The sequence below is a fragment of the Cinclus cinclus genome, chromosome 21 (assembly GCF_963662255.1).
Source record: "Cinclus cinclus chromosome 21, bCinCin1.1, whole genome shotgun sequence".
Classification (NCBI taxonomy): domain Eukaryota; kingdom Metazoa; phylum Chordata; class Aves; order Passeriformes; family Cinclidae; genus Cinclus; species Cinclus cinclus.
This window is the reverse complement of record NC_085066.1, coordinates 6,889,610-6,904,022: the sequence shown is the minus strand read 5'-3', so window position 1 is coordinate 6,904,022 and position 14,413 is coordinate 6,889,610. Positions and strand designations below refer to the sequence as shown.

The window sequence follows — 14,413 nt, the reverse complement described above, 5'->3', positions numbered from 1 at the left end:
TTTGAATAATTTCAATTTCCTAGCTCACAAAACTCCAAGGTTTGTATTTGAAGATTTTGGGCATCCTCCCTAAGTAGGTTTACTATACTAGATGATTAATTCTAGTGTTTTCTTAATTCTTGTCCATTGAAAGGGGCAACCCTCATGTCAGAGACAAGAATTCTATACATGAACATGTGTTTTTCAACACATTAGGGCAATATTACATGATTTCTCTTCCACCTTAAGTTAGATATATGGAAGAAATTCTTTCCTGTGAGGATGGGGAGGCCCTGGCACAGGGTGCCCAGAGCAGCTGTTGCTGCCCCTGGATCCCTGGCAGTGTCCAAGGTCAGGTTGGATGGGACTTGGGGCACCTTGGGATAGTGGAAGGTGTCCCTGTCCATAGCAGGGCATGGAGCTGTATTGGCTTTAGGGTCCTTTTAACCAAAACCATTCTGGGAATCATCTCAGCTCATCTCTGTGGACTGCTGGAGTCTGGAGATGGAAAGGTGCCAGGGATTTGGGCTGCTAGGGTCAGAAACTCTTAAAAGGGTTTTTTCCTTGATGGTGGGTGTTCAGATGTGCATTCTGTAGGCTGGTTGCTCAACTCCATAAACCCCTTCCTTTACCATAAGCTTCACATCTTGTGAATGACCACTGTGGAAATCTTTCCTTCTAGCTCTACCATGAGGATCCACTGGCTATGAAAAACAGCTAAAATTTTGGGGGGAAAATGCTCTAGGCTTGTCAGACATTTAATTTTGGAGTATAATTCAATCAAAGTCCTATTTACCTATAATTTCATTGAAAGTGAAACCAAGCTTTCACACTGCAGCTGCTTTATCTTTTGGTTGGTGCTTCCCAGCATGCCTTTACTGTGACATAGCAGTGCCTCAAAGCTGGGTAAACACTGTCCCCCATAATTATCAGCCAAACTGAAGCCTTGTGCTGCTTTCAGCCTTGTTATTTGCTCTTAAAATCTTCGGTGGTTTTTCCTCCTGAATAGATAATGCTTGGATTTTAATTGTGTGCATGCCAAGATGGGTGTGATTTACAATGCACCTTATAACTCACTTAGGGCATTGCTTGTACATTCCAGCCAGGCTCTGGGTAACATCAATGCAGCAAACATAACCGATATATTTTCATTGCTGTTTTATAGGTATGGTCGTTTGTTTTAATTTCCTGGCCTGTGGTTGTTTTCATAATCTTGGCCATTATCCGTCTCAAATTCCCTCCAGAACCACAGCAAAACTGTAAGTAACAGGTTTGTTTTTATGTCTGTGAGGTTTAGTTCTCATTTCAGTGACTGATGTGTTCATTTGATGTGTTTTGTTACTTTTGCAAATTTGGCTCCATGTAGTTTCCAGTGGAGATTTCCTGGGATGCAGCATGCTGTAAATAAAATGGGTGTGCTCCTTTGAGGCTGTTTTTACTCTTTTTTTTGCCTTTTTGTTTGTTTGTTTGTTTTTCTTCCAAATTAGCTTTATAATTAGAAAAACAACCTTAAAAGAACTGTCTCATCAAGGTTTATTTGGATACGGCTGTGTAGACAGCAATATAAATTTCCAGGATAAATTGAGGGGGAAGATGCCAGCTGGGGGAGAGCTTACTTAGTAAAATGAGTGAGGGCAGAGGCTGCAAGTGTGATTATGGAGGTGAGGTGGCAAACATGAGATTGGTCAACGTGAAAGGTTTTACCTCGTGCATGCCACAGGCAAAACGTGCACATTAAAATAATGTGCACGTTAAAGCATCTCACTGCTAAGGCTCAGTTGAAGAGTGGTAAGTTGCTTGGCTCTTCTGACCTGCTGGTGATGTGAGCCCCTTGTAATAGAAATAGCAGCTCCTAGGGTGGGTCAGTAGTTGCTGGGATTCAAATGGGTGAAAGTTTGCACAAGCTGGTTCTCACTGGCAAACCTTGCTCCTTGACTCAGGAAGTGTCCATCTCAGAGCAGGGATGCACTTGGGTCTGCTCTAAAGCACTTTTGCTGATCACTGAGTCCTTGCCACCATCAGAAGCATGTCCCAGCCCTGGGCACATTTGTTCATGAAGGTATAGAGTAAAGCAGAGCAAGGAGTTCATCCAGTTGGGAGCTTTTTTATCTTTCACACTGTTGGTTTTGAGTTGAATCAAATGATAGGGCCATAGAATGGTTTGGCTTAGAAAGGACCTTAAAGATTTTCAAGACCTGGTTGATAGCAGAAACACTGCCATGGATTACCCACATGGGGCTGGCATGAACAAGGTTGGGGGTTTGTATTTGGGGCAGGGAGATTGATGGGAGAGGAGAGGAGAGGAGAGGAGAGGAGAGGAGAGGAGAGGAGAGGAGAGGAGAGGAGAGGAGAGGAGAGGAGAGGAGAGGAGAGGAGAGGAGAGGAGAGGAGAGGAGAGTGCCTGGCAGCAGAGGAGACAAGCAGTTGGCTCCCAGTGTTTGTAGCTATCCCATGTGTGAAATGTGGTTGGCAGAGATCTGCCTCTGAACACTGGGAATGTTCACCCTGGTGAGTGACAGCTGTGATGCTCTGGTTAGAAACTTGTTCCTCTGTGAGGGGTGAGAAAGGACCACACTGTGACAAGTATCAGATGTACAGTTAGGATAGTCCTTGCTGCAGACAGTTTACAGCCTAATCCCAGTGAAGCATTGTGTACATCCTTCTGTAGTCAGGGATGGAGAGCCAGAGCAAGCTCTTCCTGAAAGTATTATAGAAATTCTTTAATGGAAAAGGACATTCATGATGTTTTGGGATCATTTTTTAACCCCCAGCCCATGCCATGTGCTGTCAGCAAAAGACCTCTTTAGGCATGTTACATATTCCAAGTTCTGAATTCCCTTGAACCAGTTGGAGCAGGCAAGACAGGACACGTTGTACTTTGTGAAAACCCTGGATTTTGCCAAGTGTGGAAATGGCAGACCTCCCACGCTGCCCCATCAGTTGTGCTCCCTGTCCCCAGTAAATCAGATAAGCTGGATGTCAAGAGAGCCATCTGGATGGGGAAATATACTTATTGTTTTATTTGACACAGTTATTAGTTTGAATCTATGTTTATTTGGAACGTTTTTGTTCTGGGTCATCACATCTCTGCCTTAATGAATTAACAGGAATAATCTTATGAACTACAAGTAGCACCATCAGTTGTACTTTGCAGGAAAGAGGAAGGTTGGGCAGTATCTTTGGATGAGTTCCCTTTCCTTCTGTAGATTAATTTTATTTTAGTACAAGTCTCAGTAAGTATGTGAGTAGGCGTCTCTCTCTTAGAAGTGGATGAGAGGAACTCTCTATTGCAAGAGAGGGGTTTTTTTGCTGGAAAATAATGGGTTTTGGTGTATTCTTGTGATCCAGATGTTCAGAGACCATCTAAGAATCCTGAGGGAATAGAGAAGGATGCTAACCAGAGCATCAAACAGCCAATTTCTGCTGCTATTATAGTTAAATAAGAACAGTTGGTTGACAATTACTCTTCTTTTTTATTTTTTCTTTTGACAACTGGGAAAAATGTATCAAACTTTTTGCTTGAAAAGCAAAAGATAAATCACTTTGGGAACCTTCCTTTTTGATGGAAAAGCAGGCGGGGGTGGACACGTCTAAGAAAACCATTACAGGGGGGGATTTTATTCATAAAATTCACCTTATGCTGGGTTCCAGTGCCTACCTTAAGACAGAATCATTAAGTAGTGACAAGAAGCTGTTTCCAGTTCTGCTGTCAAGAGATTACTGCAGGTAGACAAAAGTCAGGAAGCACAGAATCAATGGCACAGGGCTGGAATAAGCTACTCAGATGCTGAAGTTTGGAGCCTTAGAGATAACCCCACAGAAAATCCCACTCTGTAAGCTTATCTCGTGTATTCAGGGCCACAGAAATATCATTAAATCTAATTTTTTTTTCAATTAAAACAGCTTAAATTCGAGACAGTAATTTCTTCTGAAGGGCAGCTAATACACACATTGTGGATGGGGGATTATGTAGAGAAATTACCTGGCAAATATCAGTCATGGGTGAACAAATGGCAAGGGGGTTTCTTGCAGGAGAAAGCTGCTTGTGCTGAATTATATTGTGTAGCACTTAATGCAAGGGGAGCATGTGCCAGGCTGAGCTTCAGAGGGAAATGACATGCCAAATAAATGTCACCACTCAAGGGGTGCTCATAGGAGAACTAAGAACTGAGGAAAACAAGGAGTTGAAATCTGATAAATAATTTTCTTCACAACTAAAGCATCTTGTATCTAGGAGGTAAAAACAAAAAAAAAAAAAACAAAAAAACCAAAACCAATCTCTCTTCTTTATTCAGGGATTCTGTTTGATGATGTGTTTCCAGGTGAGCAGAGATTGTTGTCAGGAGAAATGAAGAAGAGATTTCACTGTCTGCATACCCGGTTTCTGTGATGATCCCCGAGTCTTACAAACAAGATCCCCATCCAACTTACTATTCACATTGCAGCTGTGACTTTTGACCCTGTTATTTCAGCCTTTGCTAGGAGGCTTTGGGATGTGTATATGTGGAATAGGAGACTCTGGACTGGAAGCCTGTAGGTGAAAGCCACTGGGTTTGATGTTATCATGCAGACTTTTGTGCCTGTATCACCTGTTCTCTAGAGCAGGGACAGAAGTTCCTTTCCATCCTACAGGTTTTAGCGAGGTATGGGAATTGTGTACGAGATAGAATCTGTCCCTCAGGGCTCAGCCCACTCAGTCTGCAGAGGAGCCCAATTAGGCTCCTTGCTTTAATGAGCCCTGTCACACCCTGTCACACCTTCCCCGCCCGATTTCTTCCTTTCCTGCTGGCCTCCTCTCCCCTGCTGGCAGTTCCACCTCATCAGTATTCCCTGTCCGAGCTCTCTGGGGTGTGGTTACCCCTCCACTCGCTCAGAACCCTGCCCGGCTGGGCTCTGGGGAGGATGTGGGACAAACCTCACTCCTGTCAGACCCCGGGTCTGCTCCTAAGGCTCTCCCAGGGACAGCTGGGCTGTGAAACGTGCCTCATTCACAGACAGTTCTTCTCTATGGAAAGTAGCTGTGCTCTTGGGTCTGGTCTTAAATACGCCAAATTCTGCCAGGGAATTCGTTGGCAGAACTTTTCCCAGTGAAACACTTTCCACCCTTCACCTCTGCCAAGAATTTCCACCCAGATTTCCCCAGCGTTGTGGAGATGCCTGTAAGGGTGCATTGCATTCACCCAGAGATTTTTGTCAGAGAGAGACTCAGCAGCAGAGCCCTCCACGAGGCTGCTCTTTGCAGCCAGTATCCTGGAGGAATATCATCAGAATTGGTCAGTACCAGCACAGCTCTTTGGGTCTAGCTTAGTGGCACAGCACTGTGTAGGAACAAATACTCTGCTCTCATTCTTGGCTCCAGTGCTCCTGGGAGAAGGGAGGCTCAGGATAGTCGCTCTCTCTGAGCAACATCCCATTCAGTCTTACTGGGATGGGTAGGTAGGATTTGAACAGGTCCAGACCTGGCTTGATAAAGCAGGACGAGTCCCTGAGAGATCAGAGAGCAGAGATCTCTGATTCCTTAGAAGGTATCTCACCTGGAGGTGAGAAAACTCTGAAAATATGCTGTACTTTATAGGAATTTGCCTCTTAGTTTGAGGCACATGTACTCATCTCTTTTCCCAGTAATGTGGAAAAATTATTAGGTTCCCATGCTAATTATAGGGAGTTGGGAGGACGGCTCAGCTGCACAGGCCACTCCATTCATTTGGATAAGTCATGGGTATTTATGCAAGTCATCATCCACCCCCAGGGTTCAGCCTATTCTGCACACAGACAAGCACACATCAGGCTTCAGACTCTCCTTCACCACTTGCCTGTAGTGGAGCAGCCCCACTCCTTGTGTTCCTTTACACTACCTCATTTTCCTCCCCCTCTTTTCTGTCAGTTTTCCCCCCTTTTCTACACATTGGATTTTTGTCAATGCCCGTCTGCAGTGATTAGGAAAATGCCTCATCAAGTCTCTGGCTTTGGTATGAATGTTTAGTTTCATTCTGTTGTGCTAGGGAGCAGTCTGCCATATAACCCTCTGTTTCCTTAAACCAGAGCTGAAGGGGGTGTGGTATATAAATTAACCCCCCATTTGCTGGTATAGACATATACACTTATCTCCTTGCATGTAGAAGCGGTGTCCAGCCACACAGTTCCTTGTCTTCCTCTTGTCTTGGAGATAGTTGCTTAAAGGAGCACTGTGATGTTTGCAATGCTTCCCTTTCTTTCCACAGACTCTTCCACTTTCTGGGGTGTTACTGAAGGATGTTCAGAGTTGGAGCTGGGAACTCCTGACTTACCACTGTGCTTTTTCCTTCCCCATTGAAGGAGGGCCTTGGGGCTGTCACTTAATTCTAATTGACTTCCTGAAACATCTCAGTCCAGGTGCTGGGATCTTAAAGAGCAGAAGTATTTTTCCAAAGGTGCTGAGCAGCTTGGCTTAGACTGAAATTAGCAGTTATTGATGCTTGTGTTTCTGGAAAGGAGGTCACTTTTGTTTAAAGAATCTAAACCTGGGCTCTGGAGATACTCAGCATTGAAAGATGTTGGTTGGGTAAACACAATTTTTGTGCAGGTGTTTTTGCAAGAGTCTAGATATGGATTTAAGCTTTTAGGTTTCAGTTTCTTGCTGGGAAGTGTCCTGACTCTCATCTTAGCTCCTGTTTGGGTAGTCCCCTGCTGCTCATACAGACAAGATCAACCTGGCTGTGTTACAAGACCAGGTGAACCTTGTCTGCATTAAATATTGCTTTAAAAAAGCCCTCTAGGAAAAGGGCTTATATGCAGTTACTGCTTTCTCCTGGTGTGTTTGTGCCTCAGGCAGTGGAGCATCCCTTCCTAGCACTGTCAACCTCTTCAGCTCTGTCATTTCCCCACCTTGTCCTGAGTTGCAATACCTTTCAAAGGATTCCAGGTTCCACCTCCTCTCCTTTGTTCCTGTCTTTGGTTTGGAGGCTCTTTCTCCTCCCTTTACACCTGCTGCTCTTTGGCTCCTTTGTGATTTTATGCTCTCTGCTCTTTCTGTTCTCCCTGATAGGTCCATGAACCTGATGTGATCAGATCCAAGTGCTGATTTTTAACTTATTAAATAAGGAGGTGGAAGTGGAAGGTCTGTGGGCGAGCAAAACCAGCTTGCCCAGTCTTAATAAGCATGGAAGTAGATGCTGTCTGCTCTGGGCTGGTCTTATTGCAGAGCCTGAAGTGCTTGAGGGAAGAATTGGGCAATGAAATGAAATGTTTCTTCCATGGAGGCCACAGAAGGAGGGAGGAGTCTGGCTGTGAGTTGTCTGCTGCTTTGATTGCAGTGTCCTAGGCAGGCAGCTGAGGACATCATGAGAAAACAAGGATCCTGTTGCTGTAAAGATAAAAAAATGCAAGGTTTTGAATCTCACCTGGCTGCACTGGGTGTCTGGGGGGCTTGAGTGGGTTTATGTGGGATCCTGCTGAGCTGTCATTTCAAAAATCAGGAGATGCAAAAGGAGGCTGTAGTGAGGTGGGGCTCAGTCTGTTCTGCCATGTCTCAAGTGAAAAGATGAGAGGAAACGACTTTAAATTATCCCAGAGGAGGATCAGATTAGATATTAGAAAAAAAATTGCACTGAAATGTCACAGCAGTAGAAGTGCCAGGGCAATTAAATTTTCTCTTTTAATAGGTAAGGCATAAGCCAGCTGGATGTTCATGTGTAAAAGGTACCCTGCTTAAAAATTAATCTCATCCTATAGATTTGATGATTTGATTTCATTTTTGAAGAGAGATTCCAAGTCCTAGCATTGGCATAAAGTTTTGTAGAAAAAAAAAATAGGCACCTTAAGTTGCTACTGATAAATAGATGGATAAATAGATTAATAAATGTTACTGATAAATAGTTGGCTTTTCCAAAGCTGGAAATGGGCAGTTGCACATGGTTGAAGGGAAGCAGGATCTTTGTCATGTCATGAAACAGGCACTTTTGTCTTTTTGGCTGTTGAAAAAAGCAGAGTAATAAAGTGTAAAGTGATGCTGTGTGTCAGTGAGAAAGACTGGAAGGGAAGCCAGAAGGTTGTGTGTACACAAACACAGCCAAACATTTGGCATAGAAAGGTGGGATGAGGTCACCAGAGCAGAAAATATTCTCACTGTAAGTTTTTGTGACTCTTGAGATAAATATGGATCGCAGCTGATAAACCATTTGGGATCATTTGCTGCTCTAGGTTAGACTCCCACTGCTCAGGGATGATTTCGAGAGAGCACAGAGTCTTCCCTCCACTACCAAAATCCTGAAAGATTTAAGGTTTCTTCAGCCAGAAGCTGAAGGGGTTCAATCCCAGTGATCGTATTTAGTAGCCACTGGCAAATCTATTTTTGTGAATTTGTCTAATTCTTTTGAAATCAATGTCTGCTTTATCCCATGGCAGTAAGTTCTACAACATTTTGATATTTGTTGCAGAAAGGTATTTTCAGCCCTATTTGCTGGTTATGATCTCACTGTGATTTGCTGTCCCTGTGATGTGAGGGCTGATCATCTTTTCACCCTCTTAATCACTGATTCCTAACTTTCTTTATTTCTTTATCAAACCACTTTTTGGCCACCTTTTCCCTAGCTGAAAAGTCCTAGTTATGATGTGGCCTTGTATGATTTGGCAATGATTGGATGCATTTTTCTATTAAACACAATACTTCCTAATGAAGCCATTTGCTCATTAGTGCCTCCAATTCACCAGTGGCAAAGTTGATGTTTGTATGGATTTTTAAAAGAACTATGGGAGGAATTTGGAAGGCCTTAGAGCATAGGAAGTGTCAGAGTATATGAATTCTGAAGGCAGGAGAATTTTTTCATGCCCAAGGAGTGGTGGTGATATGACACTAAACTAGGGGTGGGTAGAAACCAGAAAAATCTTAGGAAAAAAAACCAGAAAAAACTCAGCTGGGGGCTGCTGTGTTCATGGTGCTGTGCCTCTGATCTGCTGAATTCCTGGTTGCATCAGCAAATGGCTGGACTCAGCTCTAATGCAAATGCCATAAACCTCAGTGCAGTGGAAGCAGCAAAATCAAGGTGGCAATGTGAAACATGGTCCATTTAGGTTTAAACATTTGGGTCAGTTTCAATTAATCTTACAGACCGTAGTGAAATAGTAATTTTCATCCCTCTTGTATGGCATTTCTCATTGTTATTATACAAAGAACCTTTACCAAAGAAAACAAAATGTTTTGCTTGTGTTGAAGATGGACTTTACAACATTCAGAAAAATAGGAGAAAATTATTTTTCTTTTTTTTTTTTTTATTCTGAATGAGAGCAAATGGGGAAAAGTCAGAATTTCCAGTGGCATGCATGCATTAATTGGTATCTTATGTTTACTGTTACTGCCCTGCATGCCTTATTTCTTTCCACCTCTTGGAGATGTGGCTGGCCTGGTTAGATGCTACTGAACAGGGAGAACCAGCCCATGCAGCACAGAGCCCTTGGCCTCCTCTGCCCTTTGGAATGCCTCTTTCCTTCAGTTTTGGAGCCATTTTCTCAGTGGGGAGAGGAAATCAAAACTCTCTGTCAGAAGACACAGTGAAGGCCTCTGTACTTGGGGTTCTACTGCTGTCAGACCCAAAGTCAGTCTTTGCTAACAGGACACAGACCTGGGCTTGGATTTTGGTTGCAGAGGTGTCAATTTAGCCAGAAATATGAGAGGGTGATCTCTCAGCTCAGCCATGTGGCAGCAATGGGTGCAGTGATCTCTCCCCCTTGACTCAGGCACTGGCAGTGGGACCCTTCAAGGGAAATTGTAGTTCTAGCAAATGAAGAGGTTTAAAGCTGAAGACGGTGGGGAGATTGAAAAAAGAAAGAAATTGTCATGTGTTGTGGATCTGCTCTAGTGTGTGATATGGGATCATAAAGTTGGGGCTTGGATATGGCATTGGTGTACGTTTGAGTGGGAGAAGGAGCTGCCTGTGGAAGACTAAGGGATTCCCAACAGTAGAAATACTGAAAAAGTCTCTAAATGGGGGTGTTAACACTTCAGATTGGGAAACTATCACCGTGGAGAGACTGTCCTTTAAAATTTGCAGAGCAGGTACAACTCTCCTGTCCCATTTCCTACCTGGTGCTTACATTGTGCACTGATGTCACTGGTGTGCTGAATAAACTTCACTGCCCTCCATATCTACCAAAAACCACACAGCCAGGAGACAAGCTCATGTCTCTTAGTAGATAAGGAGCAACTAAGGCTGTGTAACTCCTCAGGAAACTCCTCATGGATAAACTTCAGCCAAGGCAGGGACAGGGAAGTCTCCTGAAGCAGCTGGCTCCTGAAGCCTCCTGGCCATCCATGCAGTGGTCACAGGAGCAGCAGGGAATTCATCTGTGTGGGCAGGACAGCCCATGTGGCTCTGTGGGGTCACGTTGCCTCACCACGAGCAGGGGGATGGAGCAGGGAAAGCATTAATCTCATGACTCACCTTAGCATCAGTTAATTCCTTCCTTTGCAGGGTGCAGGGCTGAGAACCAGTGTGGGTCTAACTTATACCACATGGGAATCTGACCCAGACCTTTTTGGATTTTTTATGTGTCCTGGATTTTCTCAGAAAACTTCCTTAATTCTTTAACTGCTGTCAGAGGCCAGGCCTCTTCCAGAAGAGTCCTCCCTGGCATTGCCACTGCTCCTGTACCAAGAGCATTGTAGGGTAACACCTGCAGTGACTCAGGGATGGGTCAGGCCCCATGGCTGCATCCAGCTGCCAGCATCTGCTAGGAGTTGGCAGAGCCTCACTGAGTGCCTCATCCTCACGGGCCAACGATGTCCTCACAGGCATTGTGCCACCACCATGAGTGGCAGCACTTCCAAACTTCAGGTCACAGATTCCTGGCTCTGTGTATTTGGGGTTGCTGTTTCAAAAGAGAAGAAAGAATTGATACCATCGCTGTGTTCTGATGCTGAATGCTTCACTTGTGATAGAGTAGCTGATTGTTTAATTGCCCATTTAGTTCAAAGTGTGCCACCTTTGAGTCCAATTCTAGAATTGGTCATTGCTGCTTCTACCTCAAGGAAGTGTGTTCCTCTCTTCTGGAGATTCATCAGGATCTCTTGCTTAGTCACCTCTGTAAACATCTCCCATGTCTCTGGAGAAGACCAGTGCTCCCCAGTCCCATCCTTGTGTTCCCCATTCAACCTTTCCCTGAGGAGTTACACAGCTTTAGCTGCTCCTGATCTACTAAGAAAAATGAGCTTGTCTCCTGGCTGTGTGGTTTTTGGTAGATATGGAGGGCAGTGAAGGGTGGAGCTCCTACACATCATTGTGGCTATGCCCTCCATCCCAGGCCTCATGGATTCCCACATCTTTGAAGCTTCATATTGGTAGGGACATTGGTCCACTGAGGTCTGTGGTGTGCCTTTTAGGATTAGTGTGCTAGTCAGTGCCCTGCATGGGAATGAGGGTGTGGGAGATCAGAAGGAAGATGAAAATGCCTGTGTGTGCAGAACGCTGTGCAGGGTTGTAATTGATGATCCCAAAGGGCAAACACCACAGGCACGGCAGGGATGCTTCAAAGTTCCCTGTTCTAAAGTTTCCCTCATGGGCAGCAGATTAATTACCCTACACCACCTTTAGAGTGGTGGATACTTGGTACTGTGGCCCCAACACCAGAAGTTCTGCCAGTAGGGATTAGAGAGCTCTTTTGCTGCTCTTGGTGCTCTGTGGATACTGGGAGCTGGTTCAGCCAGCTGTGCACCTCCTGAGGGAAGGAGGGAGGGGTGTAACTCCTGATGTGGCTTCAGGGATGCAAGGAGTGTTGGGGGAAGCTTCCCATAGCATGGAGCCTTCTACTCTGGAAGGTATCCATGTCCTTTAATTTTCTCTTGTACTCCTAGCTCTCCACTGAGGTGTACAGGAGAATCATGCCATCAAAGTGGGTGCCTGTACCTCTGCGGGTCTCAGAGGCCTCTGTGCTGGTTGCTGTTTTGCCCTAAGCAATGGGAACTCCCATGCTAAAGCATGAGCTCTTGTGTTCTGACCCAAAAGTGCAGTGACCAACTGTGCTAAGGAAAGCTCAGGAAAATCCAGCCTCCATCAAGGAGACCAACAGACATGGATTCCACCTACCCCTGCCAAGCCCTCTGGGTGCTTCTAGGGGCTGACCACTGCTATAATGAATAAATATTGGAGAAATGTGGTACCATGTCCTTGTTGGAAGGGTGTGCAATAAAGCTGTGCCTGGGTGAGAGTCTCAGGTCAGCTTTGAAGACTGAAGAGCAAGGTAATCAATTACCACAAGCCTACCCGCAGGCCCTCAGCAAATCTGGCTCCTTTCCATGGCAGAAATAATAGCAATGTCCTTTGCCAGGTAATTTTCCAAATGATTATTTTAAATAATATGTTGCCGTGATCCAACAGAAGAGTTTGGAGATTTATGAGAGCGTTTGTCTCCGAGAGGAAGGGCAGCCGTGAACTCTGCGGGCTGGCAGCGAGCAGCACGGGGCAAGTGGCACATAAAATACTCGAGTGTCTCATTGCTCAGGTCCACTCCATGTCTGGAGCAACAGGAGACAGGGACACAGATCTCATCCCTCAGCACTGGCTGCCAGCATCCCAGGTTACCAGGCAGTTAGTGCTGGAGCTGCTCTGGGCTGGGAGGATGCACAGGGGATGGTGGTGATGCATTTCTCCTCTGCCTTCTCAGGGCAGCTCTGCACAAAAGGCAGAGGATGTTTGTTGTTCCTGGATCTATTACCCTTCCTGTAGTAAAAGCTGAGACAAAACCCTGCTTTAACAGCCTGGCTTGGAAGTAAAGATTGTGGCATTGCATAGAAACCAGTCCAGCAAGTCTTGGACAGTATGTTCTCATGGGTTCTCCAGGTTACTCTGGCCATGTGCCTGCTTTTTCTTTATTTATTTTTTAAAAATAGAATTAGGATATCTTAATCTGAGGGGATTTTTGTCATTTCTTGCCTGTTCTTGGAATTTGGAATGAAGGGGGAAATCTGCAGTTGCTTCAGCACTGACAAGTATCCTATGAACAAATAGCTTGGCTCTTCTTCCTATTAACTGGGACCCTGAGCAACTGGGTTTAGTGGGAGGTGTCCCTGCCCATGGCAGGCACGTTGGAACTAGACAACCTTCAAGATTCCTTCCAAGCCAAACCATTGTGTGATTAAATAGCCCGTGATGGCTTTGTCAGTGTTGAGGAGGTACTTGCAGTGAGCTTTGGCAGATGATGCTGCCAGGGTGGAGCCAGTGAAAGGAGTCTCAGTGAAGCTGAGAATCTGTCCTGTCGTTTAGGGAGGGAAAATAGTCTAAAATGACAGAAACATATGGCCAGAAAGTGCATGTCCTCATCATCATAGTGGCATTTTCTCTCTCTTTCTTCCTCCAGGTTATCTTGCACCCCGGAACCTTCCCAGTGCAGGCTTCTTCCCGTTCCTGCAAACGGTGCTGTGTGATTCCGATGCCAGGTGTAAGGGCACACCATACACACCAGAAGATCTGCTGCCAAGACTTAATGACATCTCATCCCTCAGACTGTAAGGGAATCTGAATATTTCCAGGTGTTAGGAGCTGTAAAACAAAGCCTGTTTTGAGGGGGAGGGAGCACCCATGCATGTCTATGTATATGTACAAGTTTGTCCACAGCACATGTACCTCAGCTACCTGTTCTAACAGATGTCTCACACTTAGAAAAGAGAATATCAGCTGCAAGTGAACACTTTAGAAATAATCACATTAGAGAAGGAGTGTGTTCACTGATTCAGGCTTGAATCTTCTACTGAGGGAGTTTTGTTCACTGAGAAAAACTCTTCAGCTCACCCAGATCAAAGCAAAGGAACATTTTTTTGCACGACTCTGTGTCAGGTCAGTAATGAGACTTCCCCCCAGAGCAGCCCAGAATGCTGATCTTCCACTGAGAGGGATCAGTTCAGGATGCTTTGGCTGGAAGTTTGGATGTTAGTTCTGGAGCAACTGCTCTTTGAGCGGGTCCTCCAGGTGCCAGCCAGAATGGGTGTCCTTTCTGCAGGCCAAATGTGTTGGGAAACACATGAAAATGCAGGAACAGTTTTTGCCCACAAAAGCACAGAGATTTGCAGTGTGGAGCTGGCTGGGCACATTTTGTTGGAATGTCAGTTGCTGAAATGGAAATGTTCATTGGGACCATTTCAATTTCTTGATGTTCCAGCTCAAGTCAAGTAGCTTTTGCTTTGAGCCATGCCAGCCAGGGTGGCTTCTACATCTTGGCTGCCCAGATCTGACAGATCCATGGGGAACATGTCACTCTGAGGCCAGGCTGGTTCGTGGAGAGCTAAAAATCTGGGCATCTCACAATGGCTCTGGTTGCTCATCTTTGTTTTCATGTGAGAGGCTGCTTCATAGTCAGAGCCTCAAAATCCCCCTTGGCCAGAGCTTGAGAGTCTGAAGCGCTAAAATGGGCCCCACCAAAGAGCACATCAGGCAGTCATGGGGTTGGTGGCTCCTTAAGGATCCTCCTT

The 14,413-nt window shown here is 45.2% G+C and overlaps 1 protein-coding gene across 1 annotated transcript in view; it reads left to right on the top strand.

The window, feature by feature from the left end:
- ABCA12 (ATP binding cassette subfamily A member 12) overlaps positions 1–14,413 on the top strand; it is a 77,484-nt gene that overhangs the window by 2,675 nt on the left and 60,396 nt on the right. Inside the window, exons 2-3 of the mRNA XM_062506659.1 lie at positions 1,145–1,238; positions 13,306–13,453. Of these exons, the coding sequence (XP_062362643.1) occupies positions 1,145–1,238; positions 13,306–13,453 (242 nt within the window). The remainder of the gene's footprint in view (positions 1–1,144; positions 1,239–13,305; positions 13,454–14,413) is intronic.